At 39.8% G+C, this 16,486-nt stretch overlaps 1 protein-coding gene across 1 annotated transcript in view; it reads right to left on the bottom strand.

Moving 5' to 3' along the window:
* Positions 1-206: 206 nt before the first annotated feature.
* LOC118827011 (alpha-2-macroglobulin-like) overlaps positions 207-16,486 on the bottom strand; it is a 33,513-nt gene continuing 17,233 nt past the window's right edge. The window contains exons 15-34 of the mRNA XM_036598189.1: positions 14,759-14,884; positions 14,454-14,565; positions 14,212-14,341; positions 13,144-13,369; positions 12,930-13,056; positions 12,708-12,829; positions 12,527-12,578; positions 12,322-12,405; positions 8,070-8,246; positions 7,547-7,622; positions 7,274-7,430; positions 7,111-7,185; positions 6,327-6,489; positions 5,687-5,877; positions 5,331-5,543; positions 3,998-4,119; positions 3,546-3,627; positions 3,362-3,430; positions 703-808; positions 207-613 (exon numbers count right to left, since the gene is read on the bottom strand). Coding sequence (XP_036454082.1) covers positions 573-613; positions 703-808; positions 3,362-3,430; positions 3,546-3,627; positions 3,998-4,119; positions 5,331-5,543; positions 5,687-5,877; positions 6,327-6,489; positions 7,111-7,185; positions 7,274-7,430; positions 7,547-7,622; positions 8,070-8,246; positions 12,322-12,405; positions 12,527-12,578; positions 12,708-12,829; positions 12,930-13,056; positions 13,144-13,369; positions 14,212-14,341; positions 14,454-14,565; positions 14,759-14,884 — 2,451 coding nt within the window. The 3' untranslated portion in view covers positions 207-572. The remainder of the gene's footprint in view (positions 614-702; positions 809-3,361; positions 3,431-3,545; positions 3,628-3,997; positions 4,120-5,330; positions 5,544-5,686; positions 5,878-6,326; positions 6,490-7,110; positions 7,186-7,273; positions 7,431-7,546; positions 7,623-8,069; positions 8,247-12,321; positions 12,406-12,526; positions 12,579-12,707; positions 12,830-12,929; positions 13,057-13,143; positions 13,370-14,211; positions 14,342-14,453; positions 14,566-14,758; positions 14,885-16,486) is intronic.

Genomic DNA, 16,486 nt, shown 5'->3' with positions numbered 1-16,486 from the left:
TACATAGTCTGTACTTCTATAATCCATCTGTAACATTGTCTAAATCATCAGAAGTTACAGTGTTGTTGCATATGTTATTCATGTGTAGCTACACAGTTACATAGTGTGTGTGCATTTCACAGATGTTCTAACAGAAAGAACTCCAAATTTTCTTCAGACACTGAGAAAATTATCACTATTCATATTATTAAAACAAACACTGAGCATACAGTGAGCTTAAAGTTTATTTGGCTTTTTTGTTAAACACTTTCAATAGCTACTTCTTCTCCTCTGGTTCCAGGCCCTTGATTTGTTCTACCACACTGTGAAATCATTGTGCAGCAAATTTCATCTCTGTTGAATTAAAAAGGCTTGAGTTGACTGTCACTCACCTTTATAGGGCATGTTATATATTTTAGCACAAAGATTACCCTTTAGAACTGTCTATAAAAGCAGCACATGTTGCTTGAAAATCATATTTATTTCAGTGTAAAAGAAATTAAACATCTGATTAAAGTTAAGATAAACTCAGGATAAAACAGGGAACCAAGTCTTCTCTGTGTCTCATATTGTGAGGCTGCAGATCTGAGAGCTCACACACAGGGGGAGGAGTACTCTGTCTCAGACTGGTCACCTGAATGAAAGAGGTATTAAATTTTAGTAAACCGAAGCAAAACAAGTATAGTAACAGTGCAGGAATCATGTAGACTAGGAAAATCTTACTTGTTTGGTAGTAATCATAAACTTTGATCACAGCTGGTTTGAGGTTCTTGACTGGAAGCACCTGTTTAATATGTAGCTGATAATTCATCGGAGAATTCCTTGGGACCTGTTGAACACAAACCGAAAATGCTCCATCATCTGTTGTTTTTGGGACAGTTTTTGGTCCAGTTTGTTGTAAAATTGGCCTTTTTGTGTTTTGTGTCATTATGAATATGCAAGGTTTTTAATCAGCGATTATCAATTATGACATACATGTTTAAAGCCTAGAACGGTCCGTGTTAGAGAACTTTCCTATGATAGGTCAAGATGAGACAATTTCTTGTTACAGAAGCAAATCTTGTCTTAATTTGGGAATTATATTATGACATATTGTGATATTGTGACAAAGTCCCTGTTCTGTTTAACTGGGTGCTGCCATTCTGCAGTTTCAGTTTCCATTTCCACCAGCTTTAGCTGCCATGCATAACGTTATTCCTCCTATAAAACCGCCACATGTTCAGCTCTGTCTCCTCATTATTCACCCTCATCGCTGTAATACTTTATTTGATGAGTTTTCATGAACATTAACACACCTAGGTAATGAAAGGGAATGGTGGAGAACGCGTCTACATGTCCAGGATTTTTGAACTGTGGAAAAAAAGCTCATAATTGAAACTACCATGTGGTTATATATAAATAAATATATATATATCATTATGCTAGATATCGTGAACTTGTTACGCTGCCTGTCATGGCTGCTTAAAAATGATTAAAAACTGAAGGTAAAACAAAAGTTAGGACACTGCTGGGGTTTATCCTAAAATTAGGACAGTATTTCAGACATGTAGTCTATTTAGAATATTTCTGTAATACTGTTTTCTTATCTGGAGTTAGGATAAGATTATGAACTTAGGGGCGGTTATTCTGTAATAGCTACTGTCTTAAATTCGGTCCTTTTTTCCATCAGTAGCTGTCTAGTAAACTAATGCACATTTTTTAACATTATGGGCATAACTTTGGTTGTTGGGTAACAGACATAATTAATTATCAACCTTGTTCAAGTTTATTTAGGATTTCTTAACTTGAGATAAGATTGTGTGAGATATAATTCTTAAATTAAGATAAGATTTACTTCTGTGATAAGAATTTGTGAAAAATCTTGACCTGTCAGATCTTACCTTAGGACAAAAAACAGGAAGTTTTTGTATTACAGTCCCAGACGAATAAATTATAAGTACTGAATGAATGTTCTTATTAATAACTACGTATTAGGGGTGTAACCGTATGTGTATTTGTCCTAAACCATCAGTGTACGGATGTTACGGTTCAGTCCATGCAGTCTTACTGAGAATAGGCCTACACTGTATGTACGAAGACTGATGAACATAATGTGGAACCAGATTTCACAAGTACGAGTTTCGCCCAGAAGCCTTAAGCTGTAAGCCATTAGCAAGTTAGCAACAGTGGTTCAGGTGAAGCTGTCCTAGCTGTGAGGCTGAATTTGAGGTGTTTGAACTGTAAGTGAGAAGTGAGAAAGGCAGCTATTGAGTTAAATAAAAAGAGAGTGAATTTTTAAATAAAACACAAGCTGAAATTAAATGAATGAAAGAAGACTTAGCTCTGTCCACAGCTTGCAATATTTTTGCACCTGTGAAGAGATTCAGCACAAAGCCTTACACATTTTTCTGTTGTCACTGCTCCCAACTACAAAATCCCAACTGAAGTTTTATGGTTTATGAGGAGCCTGGCCACTTCCTATTTCCCCCGTTATATCAAAAACACGACTGCAAAACAGCAGAGGCCGTCTGCGAGCGAGGGGTCAAACAATGGGGGTAAATGGAGCTAAACAGCTAAAAACAAAAAGTTAAAATAGTTTCTAATCATGTGCCCAGAACGTTCCTTTAATTTTAGAAAGTAGACGGATGTATTTCACCAAAAAAAGCAAAGAAAACTTATGTATATATTTCCTTTTTTCTACCGAAAATGGGTTTTGGGCAGTAAAATGCTAGCATTACTGCTACTGAGTGCTGATAGGTTGGCAAGCAGAGCAGCTCATTGGCTGTTTGTGCTCACTAATTTACGTAGATGAAGCGCTGTTTTAAACTCCTATAACTCGAGTTCAAAAGCGTTCAAAAATATAACAGCAGTGTTAAGATGTTTTATCTATTCTGTGTTCAGGAAATGAGGGTATTCTTTTACATTAATAATGTTTAAACATTTATAAAATATGATTTTACTCAAATGCTCCATATTAACCCATTCAGTTTGGACTCGCTCGAGAGCGCCCTCTAGCGTTTGAAGAACCTAGAAGACATCACAGAGTGCTAATTCTCCTCTCTACAAGCTCTCTGGAAATATCACTGTACACATTAGTTTCTGACATTCCCTGTCAAATGCAAATGACCTACACTACAGACTGTACCTACCTCTGGGTGTGTATACAACACTAGGTGGAACAAACTGTAACTTGCACTAATGTTACTATCTGTTCAAAATAAATGAAAAGGCTTATGCGTCTGGGGGTTGTTGTTGCTTTTTTCATGTTGTACTGAACTCGTACCAGACAGTGATGTCCAAACTGTGACGTGAACCAAACCTTGACCTCTGTTTACTGTTACACCCCTGCTGTGTATGAATGTCCACAATAACTGAGGAGTATATAACTGTGTTTATCTCTCACCTCTTTCATATACATGATAACATGGTCATCTTTGGAATCGACCCGTTCCACAAGTGGGCGGTATTTTAGCTGAAAGAAAAGACAAAATAATTACTTCTCTACAATGATTTATTAAACATATGAATAGCAGATTTAAAGGAACAATTACAGTATATTTGTTTAATAATCTACCAGGACTACTTACATCACTGGGATCTGCTGTGAATCCTGATAAGATTTTTATATCCACTATGACCATGTTAGTGCTGTTTAATTCCCCATTATATCTGCAAACAAATAAATTAATAAAACACTGTTAGCTAGTTAGTTACTCACTACATTCATAACAATCAGATATTATTATTACTGTTTCTACAATATAAACATCATAAGACCATATTTAGTTATTGATCAAATAATTCTGCTGGCATCAAATATAGCTCAGATGCCGGACTGCTACAGGCAATTACTGGAGATTGGAGCTTACTGTAGACCGGTTTTCATGCTGAAACTGAACTGTAATTATTTATTATTATAATTGTAATTATTTTGTTTTTGACTAAAAACATTTTCTTTTCATCATCTAAAGTTGTCATCCCCAGTTTCCTCATATTAAGTATAAATCATCTTTGTCTTTTAATAAAAATACACTCTTACGTGACTGTGAAGTTGATGGACAGAATGTATCCAAATGATTTGGTACAATTTCCATCAGTTTTAGCCTCGATGCTCAATGTATTGGTTTCAGTAGGAGTGGGAATATTGTAGAAAAGCGTCACCTGTATTTGAGAACAAAAAGAGATCAAATCATAAAAACAGTGAATAAAAAAGTGTCTCTTAAAGCTGCATAATGTAGCTCATGTTTTATATTTGTAATTAATCACAAAGAGACCTGCAAAAGAAGCATTTGTTCTAAAAACGGTCACTGTAATATTTGCAGAGACAGAATATAAGCTATTCTCTAAGAAACTGGAAGTCATTTTCCATTCAAGTTACATTTTCTCTGTAGGTGGCTGCCACATTTGCAGCCTCCTACAAAGGCTATGATGTTGCATATATTGCATTTAAATTGGTCTGCATCTATTTTGGATGGAGGGTTTTGTGCCAGACGTTTAGACAACTTAATCATAACATGCTAACCTCATAACTATCACTTTTAATAAGTTTTCATTCACAGTAACCATCAGTGGTGGTACATCTATTCCAGCAGTGCCATGATGTACGATGCACACTGCTCATACTGAAAACAGTCAGGTCCATAAATATTGGAGTTAAAGTTAAATAATGTATATGAGCTAAAAGTGTAGACTTTCATGAAGAGTAACTTGACATGTTGACATTCTAATTACACTTTCAAACTAAACACTCAAAATCTAATTTTTACTAACGTTTTACTAATTTAATTAGATTTAGTTTTTTTTATTATTAGTGAAATATTTTCTCATGTGCAAACTGAATTTCTGATAATAGTCAAATATTTACTAGGTGACATTTAATTTTCATATGCTTAAATTGAATTCCTGAGATTAACAAAAGCAACAATGGCCCATACAGTCATTAGCATTTCAGCACATCTTTTCTCTAAATTTGTAGCTCTGTTTCTGATAATTGAGTTTTTGTGTTTCTTTTTCATTTTATTCATTGTATCAATTTTGCCTGCCAACCAGAGTTTTGCTTGGCTTGAGTCTTTAATATGTATGACCTAATTTACATGTGGATTTTGATTGGCTCATGCTTCACATTTTGCATAGCGCTGTTACTTCAGAGTTTCATGAATCTGGGCCTCAGTGTGGTCTGCAGTCTTGCTTAATTGTGTGAGCTGAGAGAGGCTACTAATGGCTACAGACACACACACAACATGCACAGCTATGAAATCAAAAAGTGTAATTATTCTAATCAGCCAGTTACATGAAACCCAAGTGGCCAATTAGATTTTAGGGGTAGCCAGCCTGATCCCCCATCTTCACCACTGCATACCAGACACACTGACCTGCAGAGACACGCAGGTGGAGCCTTTCACTGAAATGCTGTATTTGCTGGGGACATCCTGCAGTGGCCTCTCCTGGTACAGTAACTTGTTGTCCTGGGTCACATCAAAGTGGTGACTCTCTTTATCTGACTTCACAGTTACTGTGCTGGAGCCATCAGAGCTGAACACTTTGGTGGAGTACAGAGCCAGAGCCTGGAGGGCCACCACTGTGTCCTGATCCAAACAATAACAAAAAGGAATTACACATTTACAGCTCCGATTTCTATGTCTACATATTATATGATCACAAAACATTAAGAAAAAGAAAGACTTAGTAAAGAAAGAGTTAGAAAAAGGGATGAAATTTATTTGAGTACCTGCGTGGAGGAGAAGCCACCATAGGGATTCTGCTGCCTCACCAGCCAGCTGACAATCCTGTTAGCATAGCCCAAATCAGCAGCAGTGACTTCAGCTGTAGTGAGAACAGCTAGCAGAACATAGGAGCTGATCTCCACTGTTAAGGAGTCAGAGTCATCTGATGCTGACTGAGACCAGTGAAGGCGACCATCTATATAAAAGAACACGAGGTATAACTCAAATAAGCTTAATCTAGAGATAATAATAGATGAACCATAACCCTGTGAGCCCTAAATCAAATTCAACTTGTCGTGTAAACAGCATACTCTGATTTCTTAGATCAGATTAATGCTGTTTTTTAGATTTCAAGAAATCCAATAAAGAAACTTGGATTTTATCTCAGTAATCAGGTTTTTCTGTGCATGTAAACCCTTACTTCATTTCAAGGTCCTTAGTCTGCGCATGTGTGCAAACTAAAGGAAGAGCTACAACGTGAGAGTTCATTGCCAGGTTGCAAAGCAGAAATGTGATTGAGTTTTCCCAAGTAGGTAAACACGTTGAACAAATTACTGACAAAATCTGACTTTCTGCAGTTATCGGATTAAGTGCATGTAAACACACTCAGTTACTCAATGACTAATTCTTCTCATCATTTCATACCTCCTGAAATGGCAACACTATCCAACTTCTTCAGCAGCTGCTCTCGAACATCATGCTCTCCAGCCAGACTGAAAGTGTAGGCCAGCAGTGCAGTGGCGTAGGTGTTTGTCAGGTTGCCAATAGAGGACTTTAGACATGATAATCCTTTATTCACAACAGGATCCTACAATCAAAATGTAAATTAGAGTGTAAAAAAAAAACACAATGGTTTTAAAGTCATTCCTTGGCTCAGATGTTAAGACACAATAAGAATAAAAATAGAATAAAAACACCTCCCAACTTTGTAATTCACATGGACCCTAAAAAGATGTTCTGATTTATGGACCCATGTGCGCTCTGGTGTTGGGCACTAGCTAATATCTTCATCAATCAGTGGCATCAAAATGTCAAGCACTCTGGCGGTTTCTCTGCAATTTATTTACTGGAAGGGTCATAGAGATCCCTCCTTTTGTCCACTTCATGGAAGAGTTTCTCCTCCTCCATGGCAGAGACGTGTTAAAAATAGAAATGGGGAGGCTGTCAAAGATGCCACCACATCATACTCTCCCACTTGCAGCTGGGGTAAACAGCTTTATTGATTATATTGGGAGTGTTTTGGTTTTATTGTTGTCACTCACTTCCATTGCTCACTTTGAGGACAAGGGTAAAGGTCATATGATTGTAGAGTAAGCATCACATTGAACACACTGGCAAATAATTATGATGCTTTTAGTCTGTCCTCCATACAGAAATGAATCCTGTGCATGTAAGGTCATAATTCACACAGGCTGCTCAGTGTCCTCACCTTCACTGTATGGCCTAATTCAAGCAACGATGCAGTGATGTAAGCAGTCATTGTTACATCATCATTTACACCACCCTGTAATACATTAGAACATTACTCAAAACAGATACCAGTTCATTTTATTTACTGAGTACCTTAAAAAACCTCACCTCCAAAAACTCACCTTCATTCTGTTGTTGAACAGTCGTCCTTGTCTTATAAAACAGCCGTCTGGTCTCTGATTACTTATCAGCCATTTCTTTGCACTGTCAATGTTTTGTGGATCAATAAAGATGTAACGCTGTGCTTTGCCAAAAGTTCTCAGGACAAAAGCAGTTAACCTAGTGGTAAAGATAGATCTGTATTGATATTTAACATATCTTTGTGTATATAATGTAAACTGAAAATTATCATTCTTCGTCACATCTACCAGCTGAATATGTCTTGACTTTCTCACCATGTATTCCCCTCTCCCATGCCGAAAGTGCTGTATGCACCACTGAAATGCTTGTAGTTCAGTTGCCTCTGATATCCTGACAAGGCAAATGATTTTTAGCCTGGTCAGTTCACAGTTTTCAGCGCAGTTCACAGTCTACTCACGATGGCTAAGGCCAGAAACATACTGAATGCAAGTACGTAAACGCAATTGACAGCACTCTGCAAACACACTGCAAACGCTCGGTCCTTCTATACAAACTCACCGTGAGTTTTTACATTGCTGTGGCGGTTAAAACTCTCAGTACTGAAGGGGGCAATAGAAGACAAACCTGTGAGGGATCTACTGTCATTCCGACAGCCTCAACAGCTAGGCTTGGCTGTCATTATAGTGCCTCCCGCTGTAATGCTCAGAATGCAGCTCGCGCTTGCGTTGCGATACTATGTGTGAAACCCCGTCTGCATAGCTCGAAGCATCTGTGTTTGTGTCTTTGCGTAAAGTATGTTTCAAGCCTAAGATTCTTCATGAAGAAAAGATCTCTCACCGCTCTTAAGGAAACCTGTAGCTCTCTCACGGATGGCTGCAGTGAGCTGTCTAGTGTTCTCCAGGTACTGAAGAATGTAGATGTTGGGGGCGAGGAGAGCAATGTTTTGTTCTCCACAGCCATATGGCATCTTCAGCAATCCATCAATATTCTTTAGTGCACGGCCCAATACGTCTCCTACAAAAGAGTATAATAACGTTAGTTATGTATTCAGACAAATGATGCACCCAGTAAAATATATATGCCGTTCAGGAACAATTCAGACCAAACTATCACCATTAAATTCAATTAATAATTAATCTACATCTTTCATGTTTGAAACATCACTTCCACAAAATATCTCCTTCTTGGCTCAAAGTCAAATTTTCCAGCAATTTTCTACTGTTACTGTAAGTCCACTATAGTCCAAGATGGCAGCACAAATGGTGACACTAGTTCAGTGCTCTTTCATGTTTTGTTTGTTTTTGTGTGTTGTTGCCTGTGACCCAAAGAAGACAATATATAGTGCAGATTTTTTTCCCCGTCTCAGGCAGTTCATGCCAACCAGCATTTTTCCTGTTTTCTCATTCTCACACAGGTTTTTGAACATTGTCATGGAGCAGCCTGTGTGTTCAGCTGATGGAGGGACATAGTGGGAAAGTGGACTGACATGTTGGTTAATCTCTGGCAGTGGTGATTTACAAACCCCTCTGCCCAGCATTGTTGTTGTTGTTCTTGTTGTTAGTGTTGTTGTTTGTAGTTTCAGATGTGTTTATGTGTAGATTGCATTTTATTTTGTTTTTTCGTAGAGTGAAAAGTGTGCATGGAAAGTTAACGTGTTGAACAAGTGTTGTGTGGCTGGAGGTGTCCTTCTCCTCTGTTCCAGCTGTTTGGCAGTGGCTTTTCTGCCTCATTCTTTAATGAAAGGACATATTATGTGGAGAAATGATGGCCTCTTCTGATCCTTCTTTGCCCAGACGGTATATTTGGTGTTAGATGTGGGATGGCGCCACAGTGGCGCATCAAAAAACTTTAAGGCGAGCAGCGAAGACGGCAGTGATGGATAAGATGGCAGTAGAAGGAAAAAACATTGTGGCGAGGCTTAATGGCAGCGACAGCATGGTGAGGCATGGCGGCAGAGAAGGTTAAAGAAAATACGAAGAAAGTGAAAGTGAAACTGATGAAAGAGAAAGCTGCAAAGTGGGCGGCAACATCCAACTGGGGCACGGTGGAGCAAAGCCAGCATATTTCTGACTACCACGGTACCACAGGGAAGATGTCTGGGAGCTCTATTTAGAGCAGATGCGAAAGGTGTTTAGCATTGCAGCTGGATGACACCTGTCACTGTGAACCAGCTGTACCTGATCCTGGAAGAAAAAGCACTTCAAGTGTTTGTGAACTTTCTAGTGGCGGCCATCCAGCTCAGCTTTGTTACTGGTAGCCAGGTTGAAGTGAGAAAGTGATTTCTAATCATCCTGGAAGGTCTGAGCTGAATGCATGAATTCTAGTTTGCACCAATTCAAGAAGACTGTATACTCGAACCACGACTTTCTGTGGGTGAAACCACTGGTGTGGGAGGAGCTAAATATGCTGTGCCAGCACTAGTGGGTGAATCACTGAGGGTCATGGGCAACACACTGGATGAAAGAGGCAACGGATAGTGTGGAGGGCAGCAGTGCTGAGTACAGTGGAGATGTGAGCTAGAGTAGAATTGGTGCAGTCGGTATGGCAGCAGAGTGGGTCATGGTTTGCTGAAGGGCAAAAAAAAGCAGCTGTGGAAGCTTTTGAGCCATTGTAGTTACATCTTCATGGCAACAGAGTGAGACTGTACATAGACCAATGTGATGCAGTATAGCAGTAATGCGACTTTGCCCTCAATGATTCCCATTGGTAAAGAAAGAGGCCAATGAATAAAATTACAGGATATGGCAGCAGTGCGGATATCAAGCCTTTGAGCAGCCATTGGGCAGCACCAGTGTTCCTAGCAAAGAAAAAGGACGATTGGTCCTTGAAGTTGGTGGTGATACCGGTGGTGATACCGGTGACTCAACATTATACCTAAACCTTGTAACTCATCTGCTCTCACACATTAATGATGCTTTGGACTGGTGGAGTGGGTATTGGGAGGTGGCAAAACCGAGAAAAGATGGTGTTCATGCTGGGTGATGGAGTTCATGGTAATGGCCTTCAGCCTTCAAAATGCATTGGCTACATTTGAGTGGCTGATGGAGCAAATGCTCGCCAGCTTACCCAAAGACTGGTGCATTGTCTATCTCAAACAACGTGCTGGGTTACGCAACAGATTTTGATGAAAGCAGGTATTCCAGAGTATTAAGTCTGCAAACCTCTGGCTGCACCCTAAGAAATCCAACCTTCTTTAGTAGCCCAAAAGCCTCCTGGGTCATGCAGTGAGCAGTGGGGTGGAACAGACCTGGGTAAAATAGACACGGTGCAGCAGTGGTTCAAACCACAGAGTGTCAGTGAGCTGCGTAGCTTTTCTGGCTTACCCTTGTTCTACGCGCACTTCATGCGTGGGTTCGCTGACAGCCTCACACTACACTGGCTTACAGAGAAGAGTACTACAGCTGGCAGTTGAGCCTCGTTGACCTGGCTCATACAGTTCAAAAAGTGCTTCAGGCACTTGCTGATGTCACGCAACCTGCTTAAAACAGTACAGTGCATGGGGCGGCTGGCATTGGGCACTTCTGGGTGGGCAAGACTCTGAAGCGACTGCAGCAGAGATTCTATTGGCCAGGTTGTCATCTTCATGTGGAACTCAATGTGTACTGCTGTGATCTATGCACAGCCAATAAAGGACCGCAACAGCTAACGCATACTCCTTAGTAGTCCCTCCACTCCGATGCTCCTGTGGAAAGAGTAGCCACGGATCTTCTGGGCCCCTTTCCCACCACCAAAGCCATTGGCCACCACCAAATCTGTTTTACACCACCGAATGTTCGTCTGACCATGGATCATATCCCTATATGACCCGAGGATTATGCGATCCCAGACCAGAACGGAGTCATGACATAATTTGAGTTGGCAGTCACGGCTGAGGTCTGCAACCAGCTGGACATCTAAAAGACACCAATCACACCTCTTCCTCCTCAGAGTGATAGTCTTGTGGAGCATTTTCCTGGAAAACTCACTGCTCAGCTGGCCATCAAGATTGATCAGCATTGGCATGATTGGGACCAACATTTGCTCCTGGTCCGAGTCAACCAGTTTACTCTCAGGAGTCTGCCTGGGTCAGAGGAGGAGAGCATTTCTAGAGTTGAATATGCTGAGGAGTTTCACCTTCATCTCTTTGTGCATCAGCTTGCCAGGGACCACCAAGGCAAGGCAAGCACCTGCCAGAAATGTGTGTAGAAATTGCACTGCCAACAAGAGGGTGCTATGTGGTGGCTCCGTTTGCAGTGGAAGCTTTAGGGCTGTGATCTGCAAAACCGCACTGCGTGCTTTGCCTCCCCCTCCTCGTTAGAGACATTTGAAGCTGTTATTGTTTGTAGATTCAGATGTGTTTGTGTGGACTGTGTTTTGTCTTTTTTGTAAAGTAATAAGTGTGTGTCGAAGTGTTCACCGTCAAGTAAAGTTGCATGGCTGGAGGTGACCTTCTCCACAGTTCAGGTTGTTAGGCAGTGGATTTTCTGCTTTGTTCTTTAATAAAGAACACATTTTGAGCAGAAATGATAGCCTCTTGTCTTTCTTCACCAAGATGCTACAATATTTAATAAAGTTCAGTTTTTTTCCTTCATTGTTTGTAGCAGTTGCATTAAAACAATCTTGAAATCTGGAGACGTTGCAGCTCACCCAATACCTCTACTTATCGTGTCCGCTGTAGGCCCTATTGTGGCCATGGCTCACATCCAGCTTTTGTATGGCTACGTCTTAAAGAAGGTTATTCACTTTTCTGCTGAATGGGCATCCAGGGAATGATGCTGTGGCTGGATGGACAAAAGGGTGTTCTTGCTAAATCAGTTATGGTTGCCAGGTCAGCTTGTGTTCATCATTTGTTTCTTTCAGTAAGTTTCTCCAACTTGAACAGTTGAACAGAGTTTTTTTGACATTGTTCAGACAGACGAAAGAAAAGCGCCATCATCATAGTTTAGCTAGTTGTATATATATATATATATATTTTTAAACATATGAATCTGATATAAGCAAGAGTGCTTTTCTACAGTTTCTATGTAGAAATCTTTGATTCTACAGATTCATCATAGAAATCCACTTTTTTTGTTATGAAATTCTTCATCTGTAATGTTTCGTTTTTTACCAAGTACTGAAACAGAAGCTCGTGCTGATCCCTTGATCACATCTTCAGGAAGAACCAGCTCCATCTCCTCTGAAACACTGTTACCTGTGAATGAAACAGGCAGCTCCATCTTTCCTGAGCAGTACAGTGTTTTGTTCACCATTAGTGTGAAAAGTAAGCATGTAAACCAGGTATAAATGAAAATGTTAAAATGTGTAGGACAAACCCTGTGGACACAGCAACCAGCTCTGGCTCTTGGTCTTTTCAGATCCTTCAGCCTACATGGGAAAATTAAATGTTTAGATAATAATAATAATAAGAAGAAGAAGAAGAAGAAGAAGAGGAAGAAGAAGAAGAGGAAGAAGAGGAAGAAGCAGAATCCATAAACTTGACAGTATATTTTCTACCTGTACAATCAGGCTCCGTGTGACTGTGTCAATGCGGCCTCTCTCAGGCACACTCACAATCTCATTGTCACACACAGTCTGTGACTGTTCTGCCTCAGCACTGACTGTCACATTTAGGACCCCTAAAACACACCAAAAGATGCAAACAGGAGTTTATTAGCACTAAAAACAATTCAACAGAAATGTGAGATTATGTCTGAACTTGAGAGGTTTAGAACTCACCAAGCACAGAGGGAACAAGAGTCCATTTGAAGGTCTTTCTACCATTTGCACACAGACAGGATGAATACTCTCCATCAGAGGAGGCTTTCAGAGTGTAGTGTGAGGAAGGAGCTGGAGTCACTTTAACCTGTCCGTGAAGCACAGGAGATCAGCTTACTGTGGATGTGAAGTGATGAGAGACTGGTGAAGACAGAAAATGCTGATCTTACAGTACCATAATGCACTTGGAGAGATAGTTGAAGACAGTGGCCTTCAGCTCAAACTCCTCTCCCCGGATGATGGAGTAGGGCAGCGAGAGCTCCAGGAAGAAGGGCTGGAAGACACGAAGCTGAGCAGGAGGAGCCACTCCCAGACCTCTAGAGGACAGACAGAAAGCCTCCGTCTCCCAAGTGGTGACAGTGTCAGGAACGGTGACAGGGAGCTGTACTGATCCAGAGTCTCTGTGGAAAAGTAGCACTGACACATCATACATTGGTCAGTTAATAACATTTACCTTTTTTAAATCACAAAAAGCACACCACTGTAAAAGTGCTTACAGACTTGTACAAGCTAGTAAAAGTGCTTGAAGAAAATAAATTTAACTTAATAAATTACTAAATAAACATCAAATTCATTATATTTTTCTCCTGCAGTGTATTGCTTTATTTTTCCTGTTTTTCTTCTGGTCTTGCATTTATTTCCAGCATATTATTATTAAGCTGTGGTATGTTCCATTTATGATGGGTGGGGTGGGAAGGAGTACCTGTATAAGAGGGTCCAGCTCTCATTTTCAGAGCTTCACTCTGTTGACACAGCTTTGTGAGCATTTATTTAGCTCTACTTGACTTTAGACTTATTCCTTTATGTTGCCCTAAGTTGGTTGTTTCAGTTCTTCTTGTAAATACATAAAGAATATTGTTTTTTACTGTAAATAATTTTGGTCAGGTTTATACTGGACTTTGGAAACTGAATCTATAAAAACTGAAACCATCTGCCCATCTATGTGCTCCCCCAAGACCCTCGACACAGTCCCTACTGATATTTTGTTCAAATCATTCAGCCCTAATACCAACGTAACCCAATAAACTCTCAGCTTATTATTCAGTTAGTATTATGCTTACTATTCAGCAACTGCTATAAATATTTGGTATCTTCTACAGAACTAACAGTCTCTCTTGAAGATTAAGGGGTCAAGAAACAGGTACATTAACCTTCGTTATTTTATCACAGTTTAATTGTTTAAATAACAAACGCAATAAAACACAAAACATAAGATCATGAATTAATTTGCTGATTCACTAACCCCACTTCAGCAAGTTGCCATATCCAAGTTTCTGGGAAGAATTTGCGAACTGTCTCAATAGGTTCGGATTCAGGGGTTGAGTCCATCACACGCCGTGCAAAAACTACAGGAGGGCTGAATCCGAGCCGACCTTAAAATTCACAAAAACATGAACAATCAGTATACCTTATTCAGAAACTGCTAAAAGTTGCTGGATATAGCCTTAAAAAGAAATGAATGTACAAGCATGACCTCCAACAGACCTTGACGATGAACACCAAAGTGATGATACTGGCGATGATACTGAAGACGTCTGTAGAACAAGCATTCTGGATTTCTAACAGCCAAATTGGTCACCATCTTGAGCCCCACACCCTGCCAGATAATGAAGGTCATAAACCACCATCTTTAGTTCCAAATAACATTAACTCACTTTAACATTTACCTCTTCAAGTAATAAATGAATGTTTTCATTGACTTTAGATTTGATTGTGATTATCTAGTGTATTAACATTTGTACAGTTATTTACACACACATTTACACTACATATGACAAACGGTCAGTTACCTTTATAGTGTTGTAAGCGTGGTCTATCTGTGCATCCCGTCTGGGTCTAACATGCAAACACTCCTGCTCATCTTCAACTTCATAGTTATAACCTGACACTGATTTCACTGGCAACAAGTTAAAGACCTAAGACAGACATATTAATAATTTACTGATTATTATCAAATGTCTTTTGCAAAAAGTCTCAAACACATAAAAATCCTATTTGTGTATATTAACTTGATGTAAAAAGGTATTTTATCTATCAGCCACTTTCTCTGTTGCTCCAAATGTATGCAGGTTGAATAGCAATGTGAATAAAGTCATACTTTAAGGAACAGCTTAACCTCAAAAATCACATTTACATTGTATGAAGGGTTTCATTGTAAAACGCATTACAGACCATTGTGGCCTTTTAAGACTTTTCATTCTTCATGATGTTATTTTATGCTGTTAGGAGTGAGCTATACACATAAAAGATATCAGTGCTATATTATGATTAATAGCACCTTTTTTTTAGAGAACTACAACAAACAGATACACAACATCTTGGAATGAAACACATCATACATGCATACACACACACACACACATACATACACACACACATATGCGCACACTCATCCTGACCACTGATTTCATTAAGTACTCCCCCTAGGGGTGGGAATCTCTAGACACCTCACAATTCGATTCAATTACGATTCAGAGGGCTGCGATGCAATTATAAAACGATTATCAATGCATTTTTTTTTCTATACATCATTTCTTTTTTCTCACTGTGTGAGGACTTGGTAGTTTTAAAGCAAAGTATTTGTAATGATCCATAATGAATTTACTTACAAATATCTTTTATTAATAAATCAAATGGAAGTGATGAGGCAAGTGAACTGGAAGGCTCTCATTCACTGTCTTTGGAGCACATGAGACGCTGAAGCCACTCATCTGCGATAAAATGCGCAGTTACGGTGAAATAAGATCCGGTGGTGATGGATGTCCACGCAGCACACGTTACAGCTGTTCTACCCATTTTTAGTGACTTTATAACTTTGGTTTTGGTCTCGTTGTAGAGAAAGGGGTGGGGTCACTGTGTCAGTAAAATATGTTCGAGATGTGACGTTTGCAACATTGCGCGAAAGCCATGTTTCGCAATGACTGAGAATTGCCGTGCAGACTGCAGGTCACCTAGCAACGATGTGTTATTCACATTTATAAGCAGCGCAGTTGGTTTCCTGGCAAGTTAAATCTCCAACGAGAGACTGTCAAACAGTAAAAAGTCGCCAAGATGAAGTCGCTTCTCTTCCGAATTTTCTCGTTCCACCTTAAATGGTGCCGCATTTACATTCGGCGCCTCAGTCAGAATTTAAGGTGGAACGGGAAAATTCGGGGAAAAAAAGCTGGAGAATGAGAAGCGACTTCAGCCTCATAAGACAGCCAAATGTTCAGAGACATTTTACAAGAGACTGCTCTAGTTTTGAGGAAAAGTTTACTGGCAGAAATGGGAGGAAAGCAGCTAAAGCTAAAGCTTAAAGCAGAGCGAAGTAAATCTGCGCCCTCGTTTATATTTTTTAGCCTATACTAGGACATCAGCACACACGACACATACTGGACATTACTGTTGTGGCTCCCAAGGTGGTTTGATTTTTGTTGAAAGGACAAAATGGCTCTTCTTAACATTTGGGTTGTCGACTCCTGACCTAACCTAGCTCTTAATGCAGACGGTGCCGGTCGGATTTCTCCCTCATCCAGTTG

This window comes from Colossoma macropomum, unplaced genomic scaffold (assembly GCF_904425465.1).
Source record: "Colossoma macropomum unplaced genomic scaffold, Colossoma_macropomum, whole genome shotgun sequence".
NCBI classification, from domain to species: Eukaryota; Metazoa; Chordata; class Actinopteri; order Characiformes; family Serrasalmidae; genus Colossoma; species Colossoma macropomum.
This window is presented reverse-complemented; position numbering and strand designations above follow the sequence as displayed.